The sequence below is a fragment of the Mesoplodon bidens genome (genome assembly GCF_964165515.1).
Source record: "Mesoplodon bidens genome assembly, chromosome: 1".
Classification (NCBI taxonomy): Eukaryota; Metazoa; Chordata; class Mammalia; order Artiodactyla; family Ziphiidae; genus Mesoplodon; species Mesoplodon bidens.
Window position 1 is genome coordinate 125,472,383 of NC_138176.1, and position 19,591 is coordinate 125,491,973.

The 19,591-nt window shown below is 38.8% G+C and overlaps 1 protein-coding gene across 1 annotated transcript in view; it reads left to right on the forward strand.

Moving 5' to 3' along the window:
* Positions 1-6,446: 6,446 nt before the first annotated feature.
* Positions 6,447-19,591, forward strand: part of UBA6 (ubiquitin like modifier activating enzyme 6) — a 98,952-nt gene continuing 85,807 nt past the window's right edge. Inside the window, exons 1-2 of the mRNA XM_081249469.1 lie at positions 6,447-6,546; positions 10,617-10,679. Coding sequence (XP_081105595.1) covers positions 6,476-6,546; positions 10,617-10,679 — 134 coding nt within the window. The 5' untranslated portion in view covers positions 6,447-6,475. The remainder of the gene's footprint in view (positions 6,547-10,616; positions 10,680-19,591) is intronic.

Sequence of the window (19,591 nt, forward strand, 5' to 3'; positions counted from 1 at the left end):
TCCCCACAAGAATGTTTATAGACCTACAATGAATTGTAAGTGATGAAGGTCTCTCTAGAATGCCATCACTGGCAAAGAAGATGTTGCAAATAGCTGTGCCTCTAGGCACTACACCATTGAAAAGGAAATCAGTGACCAACTGTTGGACAGGATTCAGAAGCTAGCGGACCTGAGTGTAGGTTCAGGCTTTCTTGGATTCCTGCTGGTTGGTTGTAAAGCCATTTTCTATTTCTCATTCCTGCTGATAGTTGATTATAGGAACAGTTCTCCATTTACCCAGCTTCCTAGTTTTTCTTAGCTGTATCTGAAGTCTTCAACTTCATCTACTCAGGAGTATTACGCGATTGTGCTTTTATATGAGATAATGGGGCTACCTATATTTGTGTAGGAACCTTAATTACAAGCACTCAGTATACAATAACCTTAACCACATTATCAACAGGATTGTATTCTCCTTCACTGCTTCCCTCAGATTTAATGACGCCTTGCACATTTATGTGACAGAATTCCATACTAACGTTTTCTCTATCTCCCTCTGTAAACATATATCCCAGTTATCTTTGCTAGAAAAGCCAATCACAAACATTTTCTGTAGCAAAAATTACTAATTCTTTTTCTATTACCTTGCAATGGTAAATATAAGGCATGTCTAAAGGCAGGATCCAGAGTATAAAATGACATCAGAGACAAGAGGAATGGGACTGCAAATAAACTAAGCAACAGAAACAAAAGACTAACACAAAGATCGGTGCAGTCCAGAACGCAATAAAGAAAGCCGTACTGAAAGGAGGTTTAGAGGTAGCCCAAAGAATGAGTTAGAGCAGCGCAAAATTTGGTCCTAGGTCTAGCAGCGCACAGATCACCAGGGAACTTGTCAGAAATGCAAATTCTCAGCCCCTACCCAAGCATACTGAAGCATAAATGCTAGTGGGGGTCCAACAATCTGCTTTAATAGGCAGGCCAGGAGATTCTGGTGTGTGCTGAAGTTTGATGCCTCCAGGCTAGAGGTGCTGGCTGCCAAACTAAAGATGAGAAAACAAGCCGAAGATGAGAAGGGAGATGATCTGAACATTGTTTCAGTCAAGAAAAAAGATGTGAAATTGGATAGTATAGTTTGAATCTGTGGTGAACAGTGACTGTGGCTGAATTCATCTTTGGAGTAGGGCTCTGGGCATCCTCTTTCATAAAGGGGTTGAGGTGCCTTTATCATCCAATTAGGGCACATCCAGATGCATTTACAGCATATTGCCTGGAAAGACACAAAAACATGAAGTCTCACTTAGGGATTTTCAGGTTTGTCATCTGTTTTCTACCAACATTAGAAGAAGGTTAAACTTAGGAGCATGATTTATTATATTTTATCTCTAGTCACTGTTGCATAAGCAGTTAAATCAAACAATAAAGTGTCTTGAAAAATATATTTCAATCGTTAACCTATAATGACTTGTCTTTTTATTGCTCTATGGGCAATTTTTAAAAAATATTTCAGGAAAATGTGATATGCATATATCCTAATTCATAGAACACTTATGATGATAATTATTCACATTTTGAAAAGGTTTATTTCCTTCGCAAAGGAATTCCCTCTAGGTTCTTCTAAATAGTCTGTAATAATCAGCTTCAAGCCAGTTCAAATGTTACTGCAACATCTTTGGACAAAGAAGCCTGCTTCAAAACTCAGGAGGTTGGCTGCTTTCCAACCATGTTCATGAAGGCCTGACCTCAGGACGTAGTACTTCCTATTCTTTATGATAGTCACGGAAGAGGTATTCCAATTGTTGGGATCTGGGTATAATATACTAGAGAAATACTCAACAAGGGATGAAGCTAGTCGTGGCTCTGTACTTGTAATGATGTGAATTTATCCAAGACATTTAAACTCTTTACCTCTTTGATTCATCCTCTGTAAAGCAATAGGGTTGTATACTGAGGTGACTGCTAAATATCCTTTCTGTGCTAATAGTCAATAACTTAGGAGAATGAAGTGAAAATGCATGTAAATAGCCTCTGTAATTATAAAACACAATATAGATGTTATTTATTATCTTTATAATTTATGATGTGAACTATTTAATTTGCAGAAATCCAATTTGTACATAAAATTTCAGGAAGATATTCATTACAATGTACACTTACATGATGATCAAGATGGGGCAATTCTAAATGTATTGTGGTATCCTGGATTGGATCCATACAGGAAAAAGAGCATTAGTGAAAAACTGGTGAAATCCAGATAAAGTATGTAGCTAGTTAATAGTATTGTACCAGTATTAATTTCTTAGTTTTGACAAATGGAACATGGTTATGTAAGATGTTATCATTAGAGGAAGCTGAGTGAAGTACATACAGAAATTGTTTTACCTTTGCAAATTTTCTGTAAATCTAAAATTACCCAAAATAAAGATTTTAAAATAAAATTATTGTACTATGCCTTGAGAATGTAACTATGCATTCATACATACATACACACATATAAACACATGCAGCACAGGGACAACAGAAATGAAGGAAATCACAGAAATCAAGCCACCATATTTTTCAGCACTACACCAAAGCAACAAAAAAGGAGCTCTCTGGTGTTAGAAAAGTTTTCCTGAAAACTGTGAGAAAGTAAAAATGAGCTTGGACTAAGAAAGTAAAAATCTGCTTTGCCATTCATCAGGTATAGATAATAAACACAGATAAAGCCAGCTGTAAAGTTAACAGAAAATAATATTTCTCCCAAGAACATGCTGTAGTGTCACCAAAAACCCCCACTATGAGTAACTGCTGCTTTTTTTACTCACAGAGAACTCTTTTCTATAAAATCATAGATTGTCAAAAAACTTGCTCTTTGAAATCTTTCATTAAGATTGAAATATCACATTCTTGGCTAGATGATCCGAGTTATGTGATAGAGAAACAGCCTCTACTTCCAGAACTTCAGAAAAGGGGTTTGTGGACACATTCCTCACCTACTTTGACTCTGTAGCTTCCAAAAAAACAGGGTCCATGTTACAGTCCAGACCTAAGGTAGACCCCTTTACATACATCCTTCCTTTCTTTTGAGTCTATCAAAATACTACTTCGTTTTAATTTCTCCTAAATTCTACACTTCCCCAAATTCCTATAATAAACCTACCTTTTCCTTTGTTTGATGAGGCATCCCATGGTGGGCTCCATGGAATGTGGCCTCCCTCCTTGCAATGAGCCAGAAACCTGACATTCTCGGAATACAGTTTTGTTTCTGATGGATGTAGTCTTATTGGACTAGGAAGCCTGCCTCATGCTAAAAGTTAAAGAACAGTAATTTCACATAAAACTGAGCTGCCAAAAAGTATCAAGTTCAAATACTATACAAAATTATTATCAAAAAAGAGAGAATAGGGCTTCCCTGGTGGCACAGTGGTTGAGAGTCCGCCTGCCGATGCAGGGGACACGGGTTCGTGTCCCAGTCCGGGAGGATCCCACATGCCGCAGAGCGGCTGGGCCCGTGAGCCATGGCCGCTGAGCCTGCGCGTCCGGAGCCTGTGCTCCACAATGGGAGAGGCCACAACAGTGAGAGGCCCGCGTACCACAAAAAAAAAGAGAGAGAGAGAGAGAGAGAGAGAGAATAAGGAGTATAACATCATCATTACAGATAATGAAAGTATGCCTCAAAGATGAGTCACAAAATAGAACAAAACTGAAAGTTATTATTTTTAAACTAGCTAAACGACATTAAGAAAATACAAGGTATGAAAGAACAACATGATTCAGAATTAGAAAAACACAATTAATTCTATGGAGGGAATCCTTTCACACTGTATACGTATATCAGATCATCACATTGCACACTTTAAGTATCTTACAATTTTATTTGTCAATTATATCTTGATAAAGCTGGGAAGAAAATAGAAAAACTCAAAAGTTAAGGTGACAGAACTCAGGAGAATTAGTAATAAAGAATTAATTACACACAACAGATTATGATTTTCCATAAAGAACCTGAACCAATCCTTAGGTCAATGTTTTTCTCATCATTTTCGTTGTCTGACGCTCATTCTCTAGTAATTCTCCAGGAAGGGCTCATGAAAATGATAGTCTCATCAAATATTGATATCATATCAAGTGTTGATAATAGTTTATACCCTTTGTACGTGAGAGTTAGTTTTGCTGGATATAAATCCTTAGTGCGTGCTTTGTCCCTTGAGTACCCAAAATATGTTGTTCCACTTTCTTCTGGCAAAAGTTTCACTGTGAAAAGTCTAGTGATATTTCTTTTTTCTTCCCCATTTTGAAAATGTAAGAATACACTAAAATCTGTTAAATCTGGGTATCTGTTATATTGTTTGTTTGAAATAATTCACACTATACTTCACCAAATCTATCATGACCTCAATTTTAAGAACACCATTATTTTCTGTACTGATAAAAAAGAAAAAAATACATTGCAATTTCAAGGAAGTTAAAATGTGGAAAAATGTGGGTCTTAGATAATATTCAGTATATTCATTTTCTATTGCTGTATAACAACTTACTGTAAACATAGTGGCTTAAAACAACACAAATTTATTAGCTCACAGTTCTAAGGTCATAACTGTGGGCCCATCACAGCTGGGTTCTCTGCCCAGGGCCTCACAAAGTTGAAATCAAGGTACTAGCAGACCTGCTGTGATCTGGAATTTGGGGTTTTCTTCCAAGGTCATGTAGGTGTTGACCAAATTTAGTTCCTTGCAGCTGGCCAAGGTCCCCTTCTCCTTATTGGCTGGAAGCTGCAGGCCACTGTAAGCCCCTAGAGGCCATTCCCATTCCTTTCTATGTGCCCCCCTCCCTTTTCGAAGCCAGCAATGGAGATTTTCCCTCCCATCAAATTCCTCCTCACACTCTGAATCTCCTTCTCCAGGAAAAGACCAGTCTCTTTTAAAGGTAGAGAGGCAATTTACAAATAAACAAACATACACCAGAAGGTGACAAATCTCAAAAAAGAAAAATTTTAAAGGGTACACTTGATTTTCCCTCAGTCTAGAATGCTCTTCTGCTAGATATTCACAGGACTCACATCACTTAGGGTTTTAGCTCAAATGTCACTTCTTCAAATAGGCCACCTTTGACTACTATGTCTAAAATTGTCTCTCTCCTCCTCCCCAAGTCTCTTTCTTCACCTTATAAAGTTTTCTTCATCGTATTTACTTTCTAATGTTATTTTTCATTTATTTTCCATTTTTTGCCTTCCCACAATGAGACTGATGAAATCAGGGATCACTGTATCTCTATCACCTAATCATCGTCTAGTCATTAGGCCCTAATGTTTAACAGGCATTCAATAAATATTTAAGAAGGAAAGAAACAGGGAAATGAAATTAGGAGAGAAACTGGTGTTATTTGCGGAGCGAACCTTTCAAAGATATTTATATCTATTAATTTTAGAATAAAGAGAGAAGATAGGGGATAAGTCCAGTCCTAGAGCAGAACATTGCAAGAATGGGACACAGACCAAGTTCATTTTCATGATTATGTAGAAAAGGTACACAACTTGATTGAGAAGTCTGAATGATGGCATAGGTGAGTAATATGAAGTTTCCAGGTATTTGGAGATGTTCAAGTTGAAAAGAGAATAGAGGCACAAAGGATAATGCCCTTTTGCCTGGACCCTCTCTCCACACCAGAATGGGAAGAAATTCTAAGTAAAAATATCATACATTACAGATGATATAAATATATAGTCAAAGTATTTGTCAGTTTTAAAATCCTACAGACATTTCTCCAAACATACACTTATTTAGAATGAAAGATAAATCGTAATATTATTTGAGTCACACTAATTCTTGTTGTTTTCCAAGAAAAGTGAAAGGGGAGTCAATGGAAAGGGAATTAGATGAGAGGTCCTTACACATATGTTCAGGTACTTAATCTGGCAAATCACACCAACCGTAAATTTCTGTCCCTCACAAAGTGAAGGGGGCAACCTGGATGCCATATGCCATTCATAGCTCATAAAATCACGATTCAAATTTATGACAGTGCTTGACACGTAGTAGACGTCCAAAATTATTTGTTAAACGTGTAACGCCTTAAAATGGAATCCCAGACTGGAAATCCGGAGCTACTTATTACTAGCCTTCGGGGTTTTTTAAAGTATAAAATGAAGGGGTTTCTTCTTCCTGCTACAAAACTCTTTAAGGATTTTGCTACGCAATCCCATCACTTCGCTGGCCACTGGAATCCTCTGTGTTTGGTAGGTGACTCGTACCTTCAGTGTTTTGGTTCGGTTTACATCTGCCAGACCCCAGTCGCAACAGTCCATTCCCTGCAATCACCTGCAGCAAAGCCCACTCCACGACCACACCCAAACCGGAAGCCAGGACGCCTCTGGGCTTGACGGGAAGGTGCCGCCGGGCTGCGCGCTCCCCCAGGCCCGCCCCCTCCGGTGACGTCACCGCCCGCCCCTTGACCTCACGGTCCTGCCCCCTTCCCTGCCTCCCAGTATCCAGCAGCGGCTGCGTCTCAGGAGGCGATGGAGGGCTCCCAGCTGGTGGCCGCACGTCAGGGGGAAGAGGCGTCCTGCTCCTCCTGGGGGGCCGGCAGGTGAGAGGACGTGTGTGGGCGCGAAGAAGCAAGGCGTGGCGGGCAGGACCCAGGGGCCGGCTTTCTGCTTCTCCCCGCTAAGGCGGGCAGGGAGCGCGAGAGAGGCCGCGGGGCTGGCCAGAGCCGGCCCTGGGCGGCTAGGGGAGCGCGCGGTGTGGGTGTGGCGGCGTGGGCTCCGGCCTCTGCGATTGCCGGCTTCGCTGAGGAAAAAGCCCACTTATCGCCCCTTTCAGCGCTTTTTCAGTTCTGGTTGGGGTCTGCCATCCTCCTTCCTCCCAGTCACCGGACGTGGAGGGGAGGGAGGGGCTCCGGCGGGGAGTTCTGGTCCGAGTCGCTCGGTGTGAGCTTCCCAGACCTAGTGCCGGACACCTTCCCTCCTTTCGATAAAGTGAAAGCTAAGCTCTGCTGTGCGCTGTCCTCCGCTGAGATCCTCCTTTGAAAACTATTACCAGAGGGAACTTGGTAATAATGAATCAGTGGTAGTCAGGACACTCTGAGGCCTCTGTTGACTGCACTTTAAAAAGAAAGAAAGAAAGAAAAATAAATCCAGGAAAAAAAACACGAGTTACCCATTCTTATTTCCCAGTTGGTGTTGAGGTTCACGTCTTTACCCATTCCGGCAAAAATAGAGGGGAAATGTGCGTGTAGTTCCTGTTTCAATCATTTCGTAATTAATAAAGCGGATAGTTACATTCTGCCCACTACCAGAATACAATATGCCAAAGATTAAAGTGGAGCATATTTGATTTGGAGCTAATGTGAATGTAGCATTTTCACCAGCTTCAGACTGAAGGGATGCTTTTGGTACCATGGTATTGCCTGCCATTGCCAGCATTGCCAAATTTACTTGGGAGATATTATGCAATACAAACAAAACCTCCCCTTATTTAAAGCATTTTTGATCGCCATGTAGACCTTATCATAAGGATGATTTTTGAAATATTCCAGTAAGGCATAACTTTCTGAAAGGTAGGTGCCAGTTGTATCATTACGTGACAGAACTGGTTAGAATGTAATGCTCTTCTCATGTTTACTTAAGAGCTTTACCCCCTAGACTATTGCCCTCCATGCAAGGAAGATAGCTACTGAAAGTATACCAGGGATAAGAAAGCTGTAATAAAAATTTTTGTTACAGTGCCACAGTATATTGTGTATTTGTGTGTTTTTATTAGCTAGAAGCTGATATCACTTGATCATCTAATCAATATTTGATAACAGAAATAGTCACATTTTGATATTTTCAAATCCTTTGGCTTGTATAGCAACAGCAGGCCTAGAAAATAAGTTTCCAAAACTGAATTTTGTGCTCTCACGTTGTTTTTAGAATCCTGTAATTGATAATTAGAGCTTCCCAAAACCTAGAATGGATCACAGTTTTGCCAAGATGATATTGATCTTAGCTGTCACCGTGGCTCAGGCCCAAATGTCCCAGCTGGTTCCCTCTGGCCAGGAACTATTTCTGTTTCCCAGTGTTTACCTATTATCATTTTTCTTTCTGTGCCATGCTGTGAAAAAATTGGAATGAACTGCAGTAAATGATACATCACTTTGTGTCTTGTTACACTAGTATGTTTAAACTTTTTTTAATTTTTAAAATTCATTTAACAGATTTTTTTTTTTTTTAGTGCTTTCTTCATGCCTACTGTGAGAGGCAGTAGGCAGTATAATGTGGTTGTCAGGAGCTAGACTGATTAGATTCAGGGCTCTGCCATTTACCTGCTCTGTGACCATGGGCATATTATTTAAGTTAATCTCTGTCAGTCTCAGGTTTTTTCCTCTGTTCAATAGAGATAGTAATAGTGTCTATCTCATAAAGTTGTTGAAAGGGTTAACTGAGTTAGTACATCTAAAACGCTTAAAGCAGTGTGTGACACATGTTTGCTCTTGTTATTAAATGCCAGGTACTGTTTTAGGGATTTGGAATACAGTAGTGAATTCCTAATGGTTCATATATTCTATAGGGGAAGGCAGATGATACTTAATGATAATGAAAAAAATACATAGTTAATGATTTGAAGAAAATACAGCAGGTTAACAAGTTAGGGAGCCACTTCATTGATTGTGTTACCAAACCAAACTTGGTCTGCTTTCCCAATGCACACCAAAGCCAATCTCCTGACACCAGGTAATGGTGAAGAAAAGTACAGTTTACTGCAGGGCCAAGCAAAGAGAATGGGCAGCTCATGCTGAAAAGACAGAAACTCGCCCTTGGCTTTCAGGGAAGGGTTTTTTTTTTTTTTTTAAATTTAATTTATTTATATATTTGGCTGTGTTGGGTCTTTGTTTCTGTGCGAGGGCTTTCTCTAGTTGCGGCGAGTGGGGGCCTCTCACTGTCGTGGCCTCTCCCGTTGCGGAGCACAGGCTCCAGACGCGCAGGCTCAGTAGTTGTGGCTCATGGGCTTAGTTGCTCCGTGGCATGTGGGATCCTCCCAGACCAGGGCTCAAACCCGTGTCCCCTGCATTGGCAGGCAGATTCTCAACTACTGCGCCACCAGGGAAGCCCTCAGGGAAGGGTCTTTAAAGAAGTCTGAGGGAGAGGGTCGTGGGGTGTGTGATCCATGCTCAGTTCTCTGATTGCTTGATGGTGAGGTAACAGGGTAATGTTTTTGGAAACTCAGTCATCAACCTTCTGGTTCCAACTGATCAGCAGTTCAGCACACAGTTAACTTCGTCCACCTGGTGGGAGTTTTAGCCTCTGCAAGACAACAAAAGGTCCTTGACTTTGTTTTATGGCTACACTGTTATTACTTTGACTGCTTTCCTTTGTTCCTACATTTTCTCACCTCTCTGATTAAATTTGCTCTTTGGAACTCAGGGAAAGCCTAGGAGACTAAAACTTTTGTACAAACAAGCGGGGAGGGGAAATCTGTCCCAGGGAAGGCCCCACAGTGTCATGCTCAGTTTCAATAGGGTGATCCCGAATGGTCTATGTGATGTTTGTGAAGCAATATTTTAATAGAGGCTTAAATGGTAAGAGTCAGTTATTCAGAGATCTGAAGGAAGAACTTTGAAACAAAGGGAATAGCAAGTATAAAAACACTGAAGTGATAGCAAGCCTGGCTTTTTGAGAACCGTCAAGTAGGCCAGTGTAGCTGAAGATAGTGAGCAAGAGGGAGAGGTGTGGGCGTTGAGGTTGGACAGGTAACTGGGAGACATACATAAAGGCCCTATTATGTATGCTAAGGTGTTTGAATTTTGTTCTAAGGATAAAGAAAACTTACTGAAGCATAATTCTAAGTTAGGAGTAATGTCTGACTACATTCTAAACGTTTTAGTCTGTTAGATGGAAAATAAATTAAAGGGAAGGGCAATAGAAATAGAATAGTTAGGATGCCTTTGAAGTAGTTCAGATGAGATATGATGATGATTTGGCCTGAGATTGTATTGACTGAAATAGTGAGAAGTGATCAGATTTGAGATCCCTTTTGAAGGTAGAACTAACAGCACTCACAGAGAGAGAAAATAAGGGAACAAGTTAAGATCCTTAGATTTTTGGCCTGAGCATGTGAGTAAATGGTGGCATCATTTGCTTGGTGGTCCCAAGTGAGTTGGGAAAGACTGGGGAAGAATAGATGAAGCAAGGGAAATTGAATTCTATTTGAGGCTTGTTATGTTTGTGATACTAGTTAGACATCAGAATAGAGATATTGTTCTGGCAGATGCATAAAATCTGGAGGGCAGAGGAGAGGTCAAATGTAGAAATAAGCTTAGATATCATTATATGGTAAATTCTGAGTGTGTATATTATAGAAGGTTTATGGGGCACCCAAATAAAATTGCTAAAATATAGATCCATCAGAATATATGTAGCATTGATAAATAACACCTGAGAATAAATCAACCATGGGCTCTAATTTTATAATACACACAGGGTAGGCAGTCAGTAAATTTAATCTTGATCTATTTTTAAAATCTAAATAAAGTGGTAAATAATAAAATATATATCTGGTTTGTAAAACCTGTTTTGGTAACTAGTGAATCTGATCCCATGTATAATTGAATTTTACATTACAGAATATGAATATTGAATAGCCATACTGGCCCTTATAAGTTATGTTTTCTTTTTTCAGTGTGAATACAAATTTGCCCAATATGCCAACAGAATCTGTGGAGATTGATGATGCATTATACAGGTAAGAACCGTATGGAAACTGAAACATTTTCCCCATTCATTGTTCTCCAGTAACGGAGTAGTTTTATTCAAAGACACCATTAGGCCTATGCAGAATTTTGTAATATATATTCTAAGAGTTCCACTCAAGTTAAAAATTCAGTTTTCTTTTTTTCTTTTTTGTTTTTTTTACTGTAAGCTGAAAGCTTGAATAATATTTAAATCTTGGTTGCGTTAGGTTTAGGTGATATGACTAAGAATGATTTTGCTATCCACTACAAAATATACCTCTTGTTTCTGGACAGGAGTACGTATTTATGTTCTTGATGGTGCAGGAGTCTCATGAAAGACAATTCATTTCACTTTAGTTAGTTATACAGTAGCATCTAGAGACCATGTTAACTTCAGTGTAATCTCATTAACAACATTGCATGTTTGCACTGTATAGACAGTGGAGAAGTATTTTGTGATTGAAGAGCTGTGATTTGAATGGAATTTAGTGGGACTTTTTTTACCAGATTTTTTCATGAAATAAAAATACTTTTTTCAAAATTAAAGAAAAATTAAAAACACATAAATTGCTGTCATTTCTAGTAGATACTTTGAGATGTTTGCATGGAAGATAGTATACTCTCAGTTTAAAAGTTTTTAGATTTCCTCTATAAGTAATTATGAAAAAATAAATTTTATGTAGGTAGAATTTGGAACAATAGGCTCATCATGTATTTTGGATTTCTTTCTATATTTTTTATGTGGGATTCAGAGTCAATTTTGAGCAGTTTAGGAGGAGCTGATATACACCACCTGGTATGTTGATTTCAAGTCACATTTTGTGCTATACCTTGGAAGAAGAGATAAAGACTAACTTGATTTTGCTTACGTGAAAACTGTTTCACCATGTGGTCTCCTCTGACTATGATTATACTTCAGAAGTCATTAAATTTGGACTCTTCATCTGTAATTACTATGTTCTTAATGTCCTTCTGATCATATTCTTGGGATTAGAAATGGCAGCTCCTTGAGATAGCATTGGCTAATTTTTTTCATTATTTGTTACAGTCCTTGTGAAACATTTTTATATCCCTCCAATCCTATAATGGCTGATTAATGAACATAATTTTCAGTAAACCAGAGATTAAATTTTCCATTTTCAAAGCTAGGTAAGTAGGCTTACAGTTCATTTGTAGTCAGTTTGCTGGACTGAAAGTAATAGAATATAGCAATTTAGGTATCATATATAGCAGTTCATATATGATCAGGTATTGCTGGATCATAAGGTAGTTCTATTTTTAATTCTTTAAAGAACCTCCATACTGTTTTCCATTGCAGCTGGACCATTTTACATTCCCACCAACAGTACACAAGAATTCCAGTTTCTCCACATTCTCACCAACACTTGTTATTTTCTCAGGTTTTATTTTTGTTTTATTATAGCCATCCTTACAGGTTTGAGGTGCTGTCTTGTTGTGTTTTTGCATTTCCCTGATGATTTGTGATGTTGAGCACCTTTTCCTATTCCTGTTCGCCATTTGTGTGTTGTTGTTGGAGAAATGTCTAGTCCTTGCCCATATTTTAATCAGGTTATAGGCAGGGTGGGGGGGTTGCTATTTAGTTGTAGTTTCTTATATATTTTAGACATTAAACCCCTTATCAGATACCTGGTTTGCAAATATTTTCTCCTATTCCATAGTTGGCGTTTTCATTTTGCTGATTGTTTGCTTCGCTATGCAGAAGATTTTGAGTCTGCGGTAGTCTCACTTGTCTGTTTTTGCTTTTATTGCTGTTCTTTTGGTGTCATATCCAGGAAATCCTTGCCAAAACCAATGCTGAGAAGTTTCCCTCCTATGTTTTCTTCTAGAAGTTTTATAGTTTCAGGTCTTTTGTCTAAGTTTTTAATCCATTTTAAGTTGATTTTGTGGATGGTGTAAGGTAGAGGTCTAAATTCTAATCTTTTCATCTTTTGTTTTGGAAATCCAATTTTCCCAATGCTATTTGTTAGTCCAAACCTACCTTTTCCTCTGAGTACACTGGCCATACTAGACTACTTCTTACCATAGTTTATGCGTTTACACCTGTTGTCTTTTCTTTTTTCTTTTTAGTTTATTTTTGGCTGGGTTGGATCTTCATTGCTGCGCAAGGGCTTTCTCTAGTTGCGGTGAGCGGGGGCTACTCTTCATTGCAGTGTGTGGGCTTCTTATTGCGGTGGCTTCTCTTGTTGTGGAGCACGGGCTCTAGGCGCGCAGGCTTCAGTAGTTGTGGCACATGGGCCCAGTTGCTCCACAGCATGTGGAATCTTCCTGGACCAGGGCTCAAACCCATGCCCATGCATTGGCAGGCAGATTCCCAACCACTGCACCACCAGGGAAGTCCCCAAGGTCAATACTTTAAATACTATTTATTTATTCCTAAATATTGTCATTGAAATTTGTTTAATATTTACTAGGTATACAAGTTTTTCCCAGATATGAATAACTGAATCTCGGGTTATAATTATTTGTAAACATTCAGGCTTTCCTACAAAACTGAAACTCTGTAAAATCTACAAATTTTGAATGTTAACTAAGTCTGATATTTGTACATATATTTAGGTAGGAAATATTTTTAGGGCAGTTTCAATACCTGCTTTAACAAAGTGGCTTGCTAAATATATTTCACTTTTTTCTTATTACTCAATCTTAAATTACCTCATAGTTACTGATCAACTAAACCTGAAATTATTCTCAGAATCTAAAGATTTATTTTTTGGGGTGGGGGAGCACTTCTAACAGCATTCTGGGCCCCACCTCTATTTAATTTTGAATCTTTATTGCCAGCAAATTGTTGGGGAGTTAGACAGCTAGTTAGACTTGAGCCATTTCTGTAGATCTGCCCATTTATTTTCCTCTGAATATATGCCTGAGCCTGCTAATCCCAAGATTTATCTAAAGAAATGAATGAGTTCCAATTTAGGACTCAAGCCTTGGTTTTCTAACTCTACTTTTACCAAAGAACTCTCTGTAGGAGGTAATTAAAACTAATTCAGATAGTGATAAAATGATACTTTGCTGTCTCTTTTTTTATTTTCCTTGCATATAGGTTCCTGTGTAGAGATCACTATATGAACAAGGCGTGAATATTAGAGCAGCATCAGGGCATTCTTAGCTTTCTGGATTAATACAGTCATAATAGTATCAAAACTGTGTGTGTTCTAGTGTAATACTAGAGGAAACTTCTCTGGCTTTTAAGATAACAGTTTTTCTGGATTCGCTTCTACTCCTCTTGACTTCTTTCTCAGACTTTTCTTAGTCTGCTCTTGCTTTGCCTGCACCATAAATGCCAGGTTCCAACTTGAGGATTTTTCTCTCAGTTCATACTCTAGTTCACATCCATTTCCATGATTTTAGCTTTCTGTCTATATTTGAGTCCCTTTCTTCAGCTTTCTTCTTCCAAGCTCAAGACCTTTGTTTTTAAATGCACACAAGATGCTGTTTTCTTGTTTGTTGTTGGCTGTGTTGGGTCTTAGTTGAGGCATGCAGGATCTTTTCATGACGGCATGCAGTCTGCTCAGGTTTCTCTCTAGTTGTGATGTGCAGGTTTTCTCTTTCTAGTTGTGGCTCCAGGGCACATGGGCTCTGTAGATTGCAGCACATGGCCTGTCTCGTTGAGATGAGCAAGCTCAATAGTTGTGGCACGTGGGCTTAGTTGCCCCATGGCATGTGGGATCTTAGTTCCCCGACCAGGCATTGAACCCGCATCCCCTGCATTGGAAGGTGTATTCTTTACCACTGGACCACCAGGGAAGTCCACAAGGTGCTTTAAATGTAAACCAGGCAGATGTTCAGCAAAAAACTACCTTTTTTTTTAAATTGACGTATAGTTGATTTACAATGTTGTGTTAGAATATCTACTTCTTAGAGAAACACTATGGTACAGTGAAATGAACATGGTCTCTGGAGTTAGAGGAGAATGTTCACATCCAATCCTGACATTTATATGAAGCAAAACTAGTTATTTAATCTTACTATTTCTCATGTGTAAATAAGAATAATAACATCTCTTAAGAATAATATCTAAGTCTTAAAGTGTTCACGCAAAAACTTAATATAAAATTTTCAGCATTAAGTAGCACTCAACACCATTGGAATCCTTTTCCTTCCCTCTTCCCATTCCCAAGCTTAATTAAATGGTGCCATACCCACTCAGTAACCTAAGCTAGAAACCTTGGTGTCATCTTAGGTTATTCCCTATTTGTCATCTTCCAAATTAAATTTTTAAAATCCTTTGAGTTCTTTTTAAACAACTCTTAATTCCAGCTCTTTCATTTTCTCTCCCTGCATTTGGAACCTCTCAATTGAACTATTATAATATTCTCTTATGTGTTCTCTTTAAAACTATTCTTGTCTCTAATCCATCTTTCATAAGTTATTCAAAGTTGTATTTTTGGCACTTACCTTGGAGTCCATGGCTTCTTGGCTTAAAATCCTTAAATGATTCCCTGTAATATACACTGATGAGGCCAAACTGTACAATATACATTTAAGCCCTTTTATGGATACAGCATAACAGTGGCTGACAGTTTGAACTTAGATATTAGATCTGAATTTGAATCATTCTCCATCGTTTATTAGTGTATGATCTTAGGTTACTTAACCTTTAAGTCGAATCATTTCTTTCATTTATTCATTAAATATTTAATGAGAAAATGTGCACAAATTGCAAATAAATCATGAAGAATAGTACTGTACCTATGAATTGAGTAGCTTCTAATTTACCATGAGTTATGGCCATATCTTTTTAGCCTCCATGTCACTTCTCACCACTTTACATTCTGACATCCTATTCTTTAGCCTTGTTCAAAATTTATGTATATATTGTCAGGGTCTAGGATTTGATTTTGCCCTATTTACAAGCTGAAAACTAGCCTATTATTCTTTAGTGGATGCTGACGTAGGTGTGAAACATCTGGGTCAGAGACAGAGGATTTCATTACTTACAGCAAACAGCATGGGCATCAGCCTGGTATTGGTTCTCCTTGCTCTCAAGTCCCATGGGAGTGATGCCATGGGCCCAGATGGATGCTTGGTACATATATAACTGCTGAGGAACACTGAATTTGGGGGACCTGCCCAAAGCAGTAATCAAGCCTGCTCTTTGTCTTGGAGAGAGATTCACCTTATACTTCAAAGTTAAATACAACCCTGAGAAAAGGCCAAGTGAAGAGCAGTCAGGACATTGCCCACTAGGCATACCTAGAGAGACATCTAGGAGTTGAAAGACCCATGAAGGAGTGTCTCCCAACATAAATATGTATTTTTCCACAGTTTTATTGAGGTATAAATTAGTATAAACTAAACTGTACATATTTAAAGTGTACAATTTGATGTGTTTTGACATGTGTATATACTCATGAAATCATCACCACAACCTAGATAACATCGATCAAAACTAAACATTTTCTTTGTGTTCCATTGTAATCCCTTCCTCTCTTCTCTCTCCAGCTACCATTTGCCCCAGGCAACTACTCATCTGCTTTTTGTACTGTAGAATAGTTTTCATTTTCTAGAATTTTATATAAATGGAATCATACAGTATGTACACCTTTGGGAGGTCTGGCATCTTTCACTTAGCCTAATGATTTTGAGACTCATACATGATGTCGTATCAGTAATCTGTTCCTTTTATTGCTGAGTTATATTCTGTTGTATGGATATACTGCAGTTTATTTAACCGCTTAATAATTCTTGATGGACGTTTGGGTTGTTGCCAGGTTTTGGCTATTACAGATAAGGCTACCATGAGAATTTATATACAAGCTTTAGGGTAGACATATGCTTTTATGTATTCTGAGATAAATACCTAGAAGTGAATGCTGAGTTGTATGGTAGGTGTATTTCTTAACGTTTTGAGAAATGCTGGATTTAAGAAGTTTGCCTAGGAGGAGACCTTCAAGATGGCGGAGGAGTGAGACGTGGAGATCACCCTCCTCCACACAAATACATCAAAAATACATCTACATGTGGAACAACTCCTACAGAACACCTACTGAACACTGGCAAAAGACCTCAGACTTCCAGACAGCCATGTGGCTGACAGGGTCTTGGTGCTCTGGCGGCAAGTCAGGCCTGAGCCTCTGAGGTGGGAGAGCCGAGTTCAGGACATTGGACCAACAGCGTCCTCCCAGCCCCACGTAATATCAGTCAGAGAGAGCTCTCCCAGAGATCTCTGTCACATGCTAAGATCCAGCTCCACTCAATGACAAACAAGCTCCAGTGCTGGACACCCCATGCCAAACAACTAGCAAGACAGGAACACAACCCCACCCATTTAGCAGAGAGGCTGCCTAAAATCATAATAAGGTCACAGACACCCCAAAACACACCACTGGACATGGTCCTGCCCACCAGAAAGACAAGATGCAGCCTCATCCACCAGAACACAGGCACCAGTCCCCTCCACAAGGAAGCCTACACAACCCACTGAGCCAACCTTAGCCACTGGGGGCAGACACCAAAAACAACAAGAACAATGAAAAGGAGTAAAAGCCTGCGAAAAGGAGACCCCAAACACAGTAAGTTAAGCAAAATGAGAAGACAGAGAAATATGCAGTAGATGAAGGAGCAAGGTAAAAACCCACCAGACCAAACAAATGAAGAGGAAATAGGTACTCTACCGGAAAAAGAATTCAGAGTAATGATAGTAAAAATGATCTAAAATCTTGGAAATAGAACGGAGAAAATACAAGAAACGTTTAACAAGGACCTAGAAGAACTAAAGAGCAAACAATGATGAACAACACAATACATGAAATTAAAAATACTCTAGAAGGAATCAATAGCAGAATTACTGAGGCAGAAGAACAAATAAGTGACCTGGAAGATAAAAGAGTGGAACTAACTACCACAGAGCAGAATAAAGAAAAAATAATTGAAGACAGTCTCAGGGACCTCTGGGACAACATGAAATGTACCAACATGGCAATTATAGGGGTCCCAGAAGAAGAAGAGAAAAAGAAAGGGACTGAGAAAATATTTGAAGAGATTATAGTTGAAACTTTCCTACTATGGGAAAGGAAATAGTCAAGTCCAGGAAACGCACAGAGTCCCATACAGGATGAATCCAAGGAGAAACATACCAAGACACATATTAATCAAAGTATCAAAAATTAAATACAAAGAAAAAATATTAAAACCAACAACGGAAAAACAACAATTAACATAAAAAGGGAATCCCTATAAGGTTAACAGCTGATCTATCAGCAGAAACTCTGCAAGCCAGAAGGGAGTGGCAGAATATATTTAAAGTGATGAAAGGGAAAAACCTACAACCAAGATTACTCTACCCAGCTAGGATCTTATTCAGATTCGATGGAGAAATTAAAACCTTTACAGAGAAGCAAAAGCTAAGAGAATTCAACCCCACCAAACCAGCTTTACAGCAAATGCTAAAGGAACTTCTCTAGGTAGGAAACACAAGAGAAGGAAAAGACCTACAATAACAAACCCAAAACAATTAAGAAAATGGTAATAGGAACATACATATCAATAATTACCTTAAATGTAAATGGGTTAAATGCTCCAACCAAAAGACATAGACTGGCTAAATGGATACAAAAACAAGACCCATATATATGCTGTCTCCAAGAGACCCACTTCAGACCTAGGAACACATACAGACTGAAACTAAGGGGATGGAAAAAGATATTCCATGCAGATGGAATCAAAAGAAAGCTGGAGTAGCAATTCTCATATCAGACAAAATACACTTTAAAGACTACTACAAGGGACAAAGAAGGACACTACATAATGATCAAGGGATCAATCCAAGAAGAAGATATAACATTTGTAAATATTTATGCACCCAACATAGGAGTACCTCAATATATAAGCCAAATGCTAACAGCCATAAAAGGAGAAATCTACAGTAACACAATAATACTACGGTCTTTAACAGTCCACTTTCACCAATGGACAGATCAACGAAAATGAAACTAAATAAGAAAACACAAGCTTTAAATGATACATTAAGCAAGATGGACTTAATTGATATTTATAGGACATTCCATCCAAAAACAACAGAATACACTTTCTTCTCAATTGCTCATGGAACATTCTCCAGGATAGATCATATCTTGGGTCACAAATCAAGCCTTGGTAAATTTAAGAAAATTGAAATCCTGTCAAGTGTCTTCCGACCACAGCGATATGACACCATATATCAATTACAGGAAAAAAAACTGTAAAAAATACAAACACATGAAGGCTAAACAATATGCTACTAAGTAACCAAGAGATCACTGAAGAAATGAAAGAGGAAATCAAAAAATAACTAGAAACAAATGATGATGAAAACACGACAGCCCAAAACCTATGGGATGCAGCAAAAGCAGTTCTAAGAGGGAAGTTTATAGCAATACAATCCTACCTCAAAAAACAGGAAAAATCTTAAATAAACAACCTAACCTTACATCTGAAGCAATAGAGAAAGAAGAATTAAAAAAAACCCCAAAGTTAGCAGAAGGAAAGAAATCATAAAGATCAGATCAGAAATAAGTGAAAAATAAATGAAGGAAACGATAGCAAAGATCAGTAAAACTAAAAGCTGGTTCTTTGAGAAGATAAACAAAATTGATAAACCATTAGCCAGACTCATCAAGAAAACAAGGGAGAAGACTCAAATCAACAGAATTAGGAATGAAAAAGGAGAAGTGGGCTTCCCTGGTGGCGCAGTGGTTGAGAGTCCACCTGCCGATGCAGGGGACATGGGTTCGTGCCCCAGTCTGGGAAGATCCCACATGCCGCGGAGCGGCTGGGCCCGTGAGCCATGGCCGCTGAGCCTGTGCGTCCGGAGCCTGTGCTCCGCAACGGGAGAGGCCACAGCAGTGAGAGGCCCGCATACCGAAAAAAAGAAAGAAGAAAAGAAAAAGGAGAAGTAACAACTGATATGGCAGAAATACAA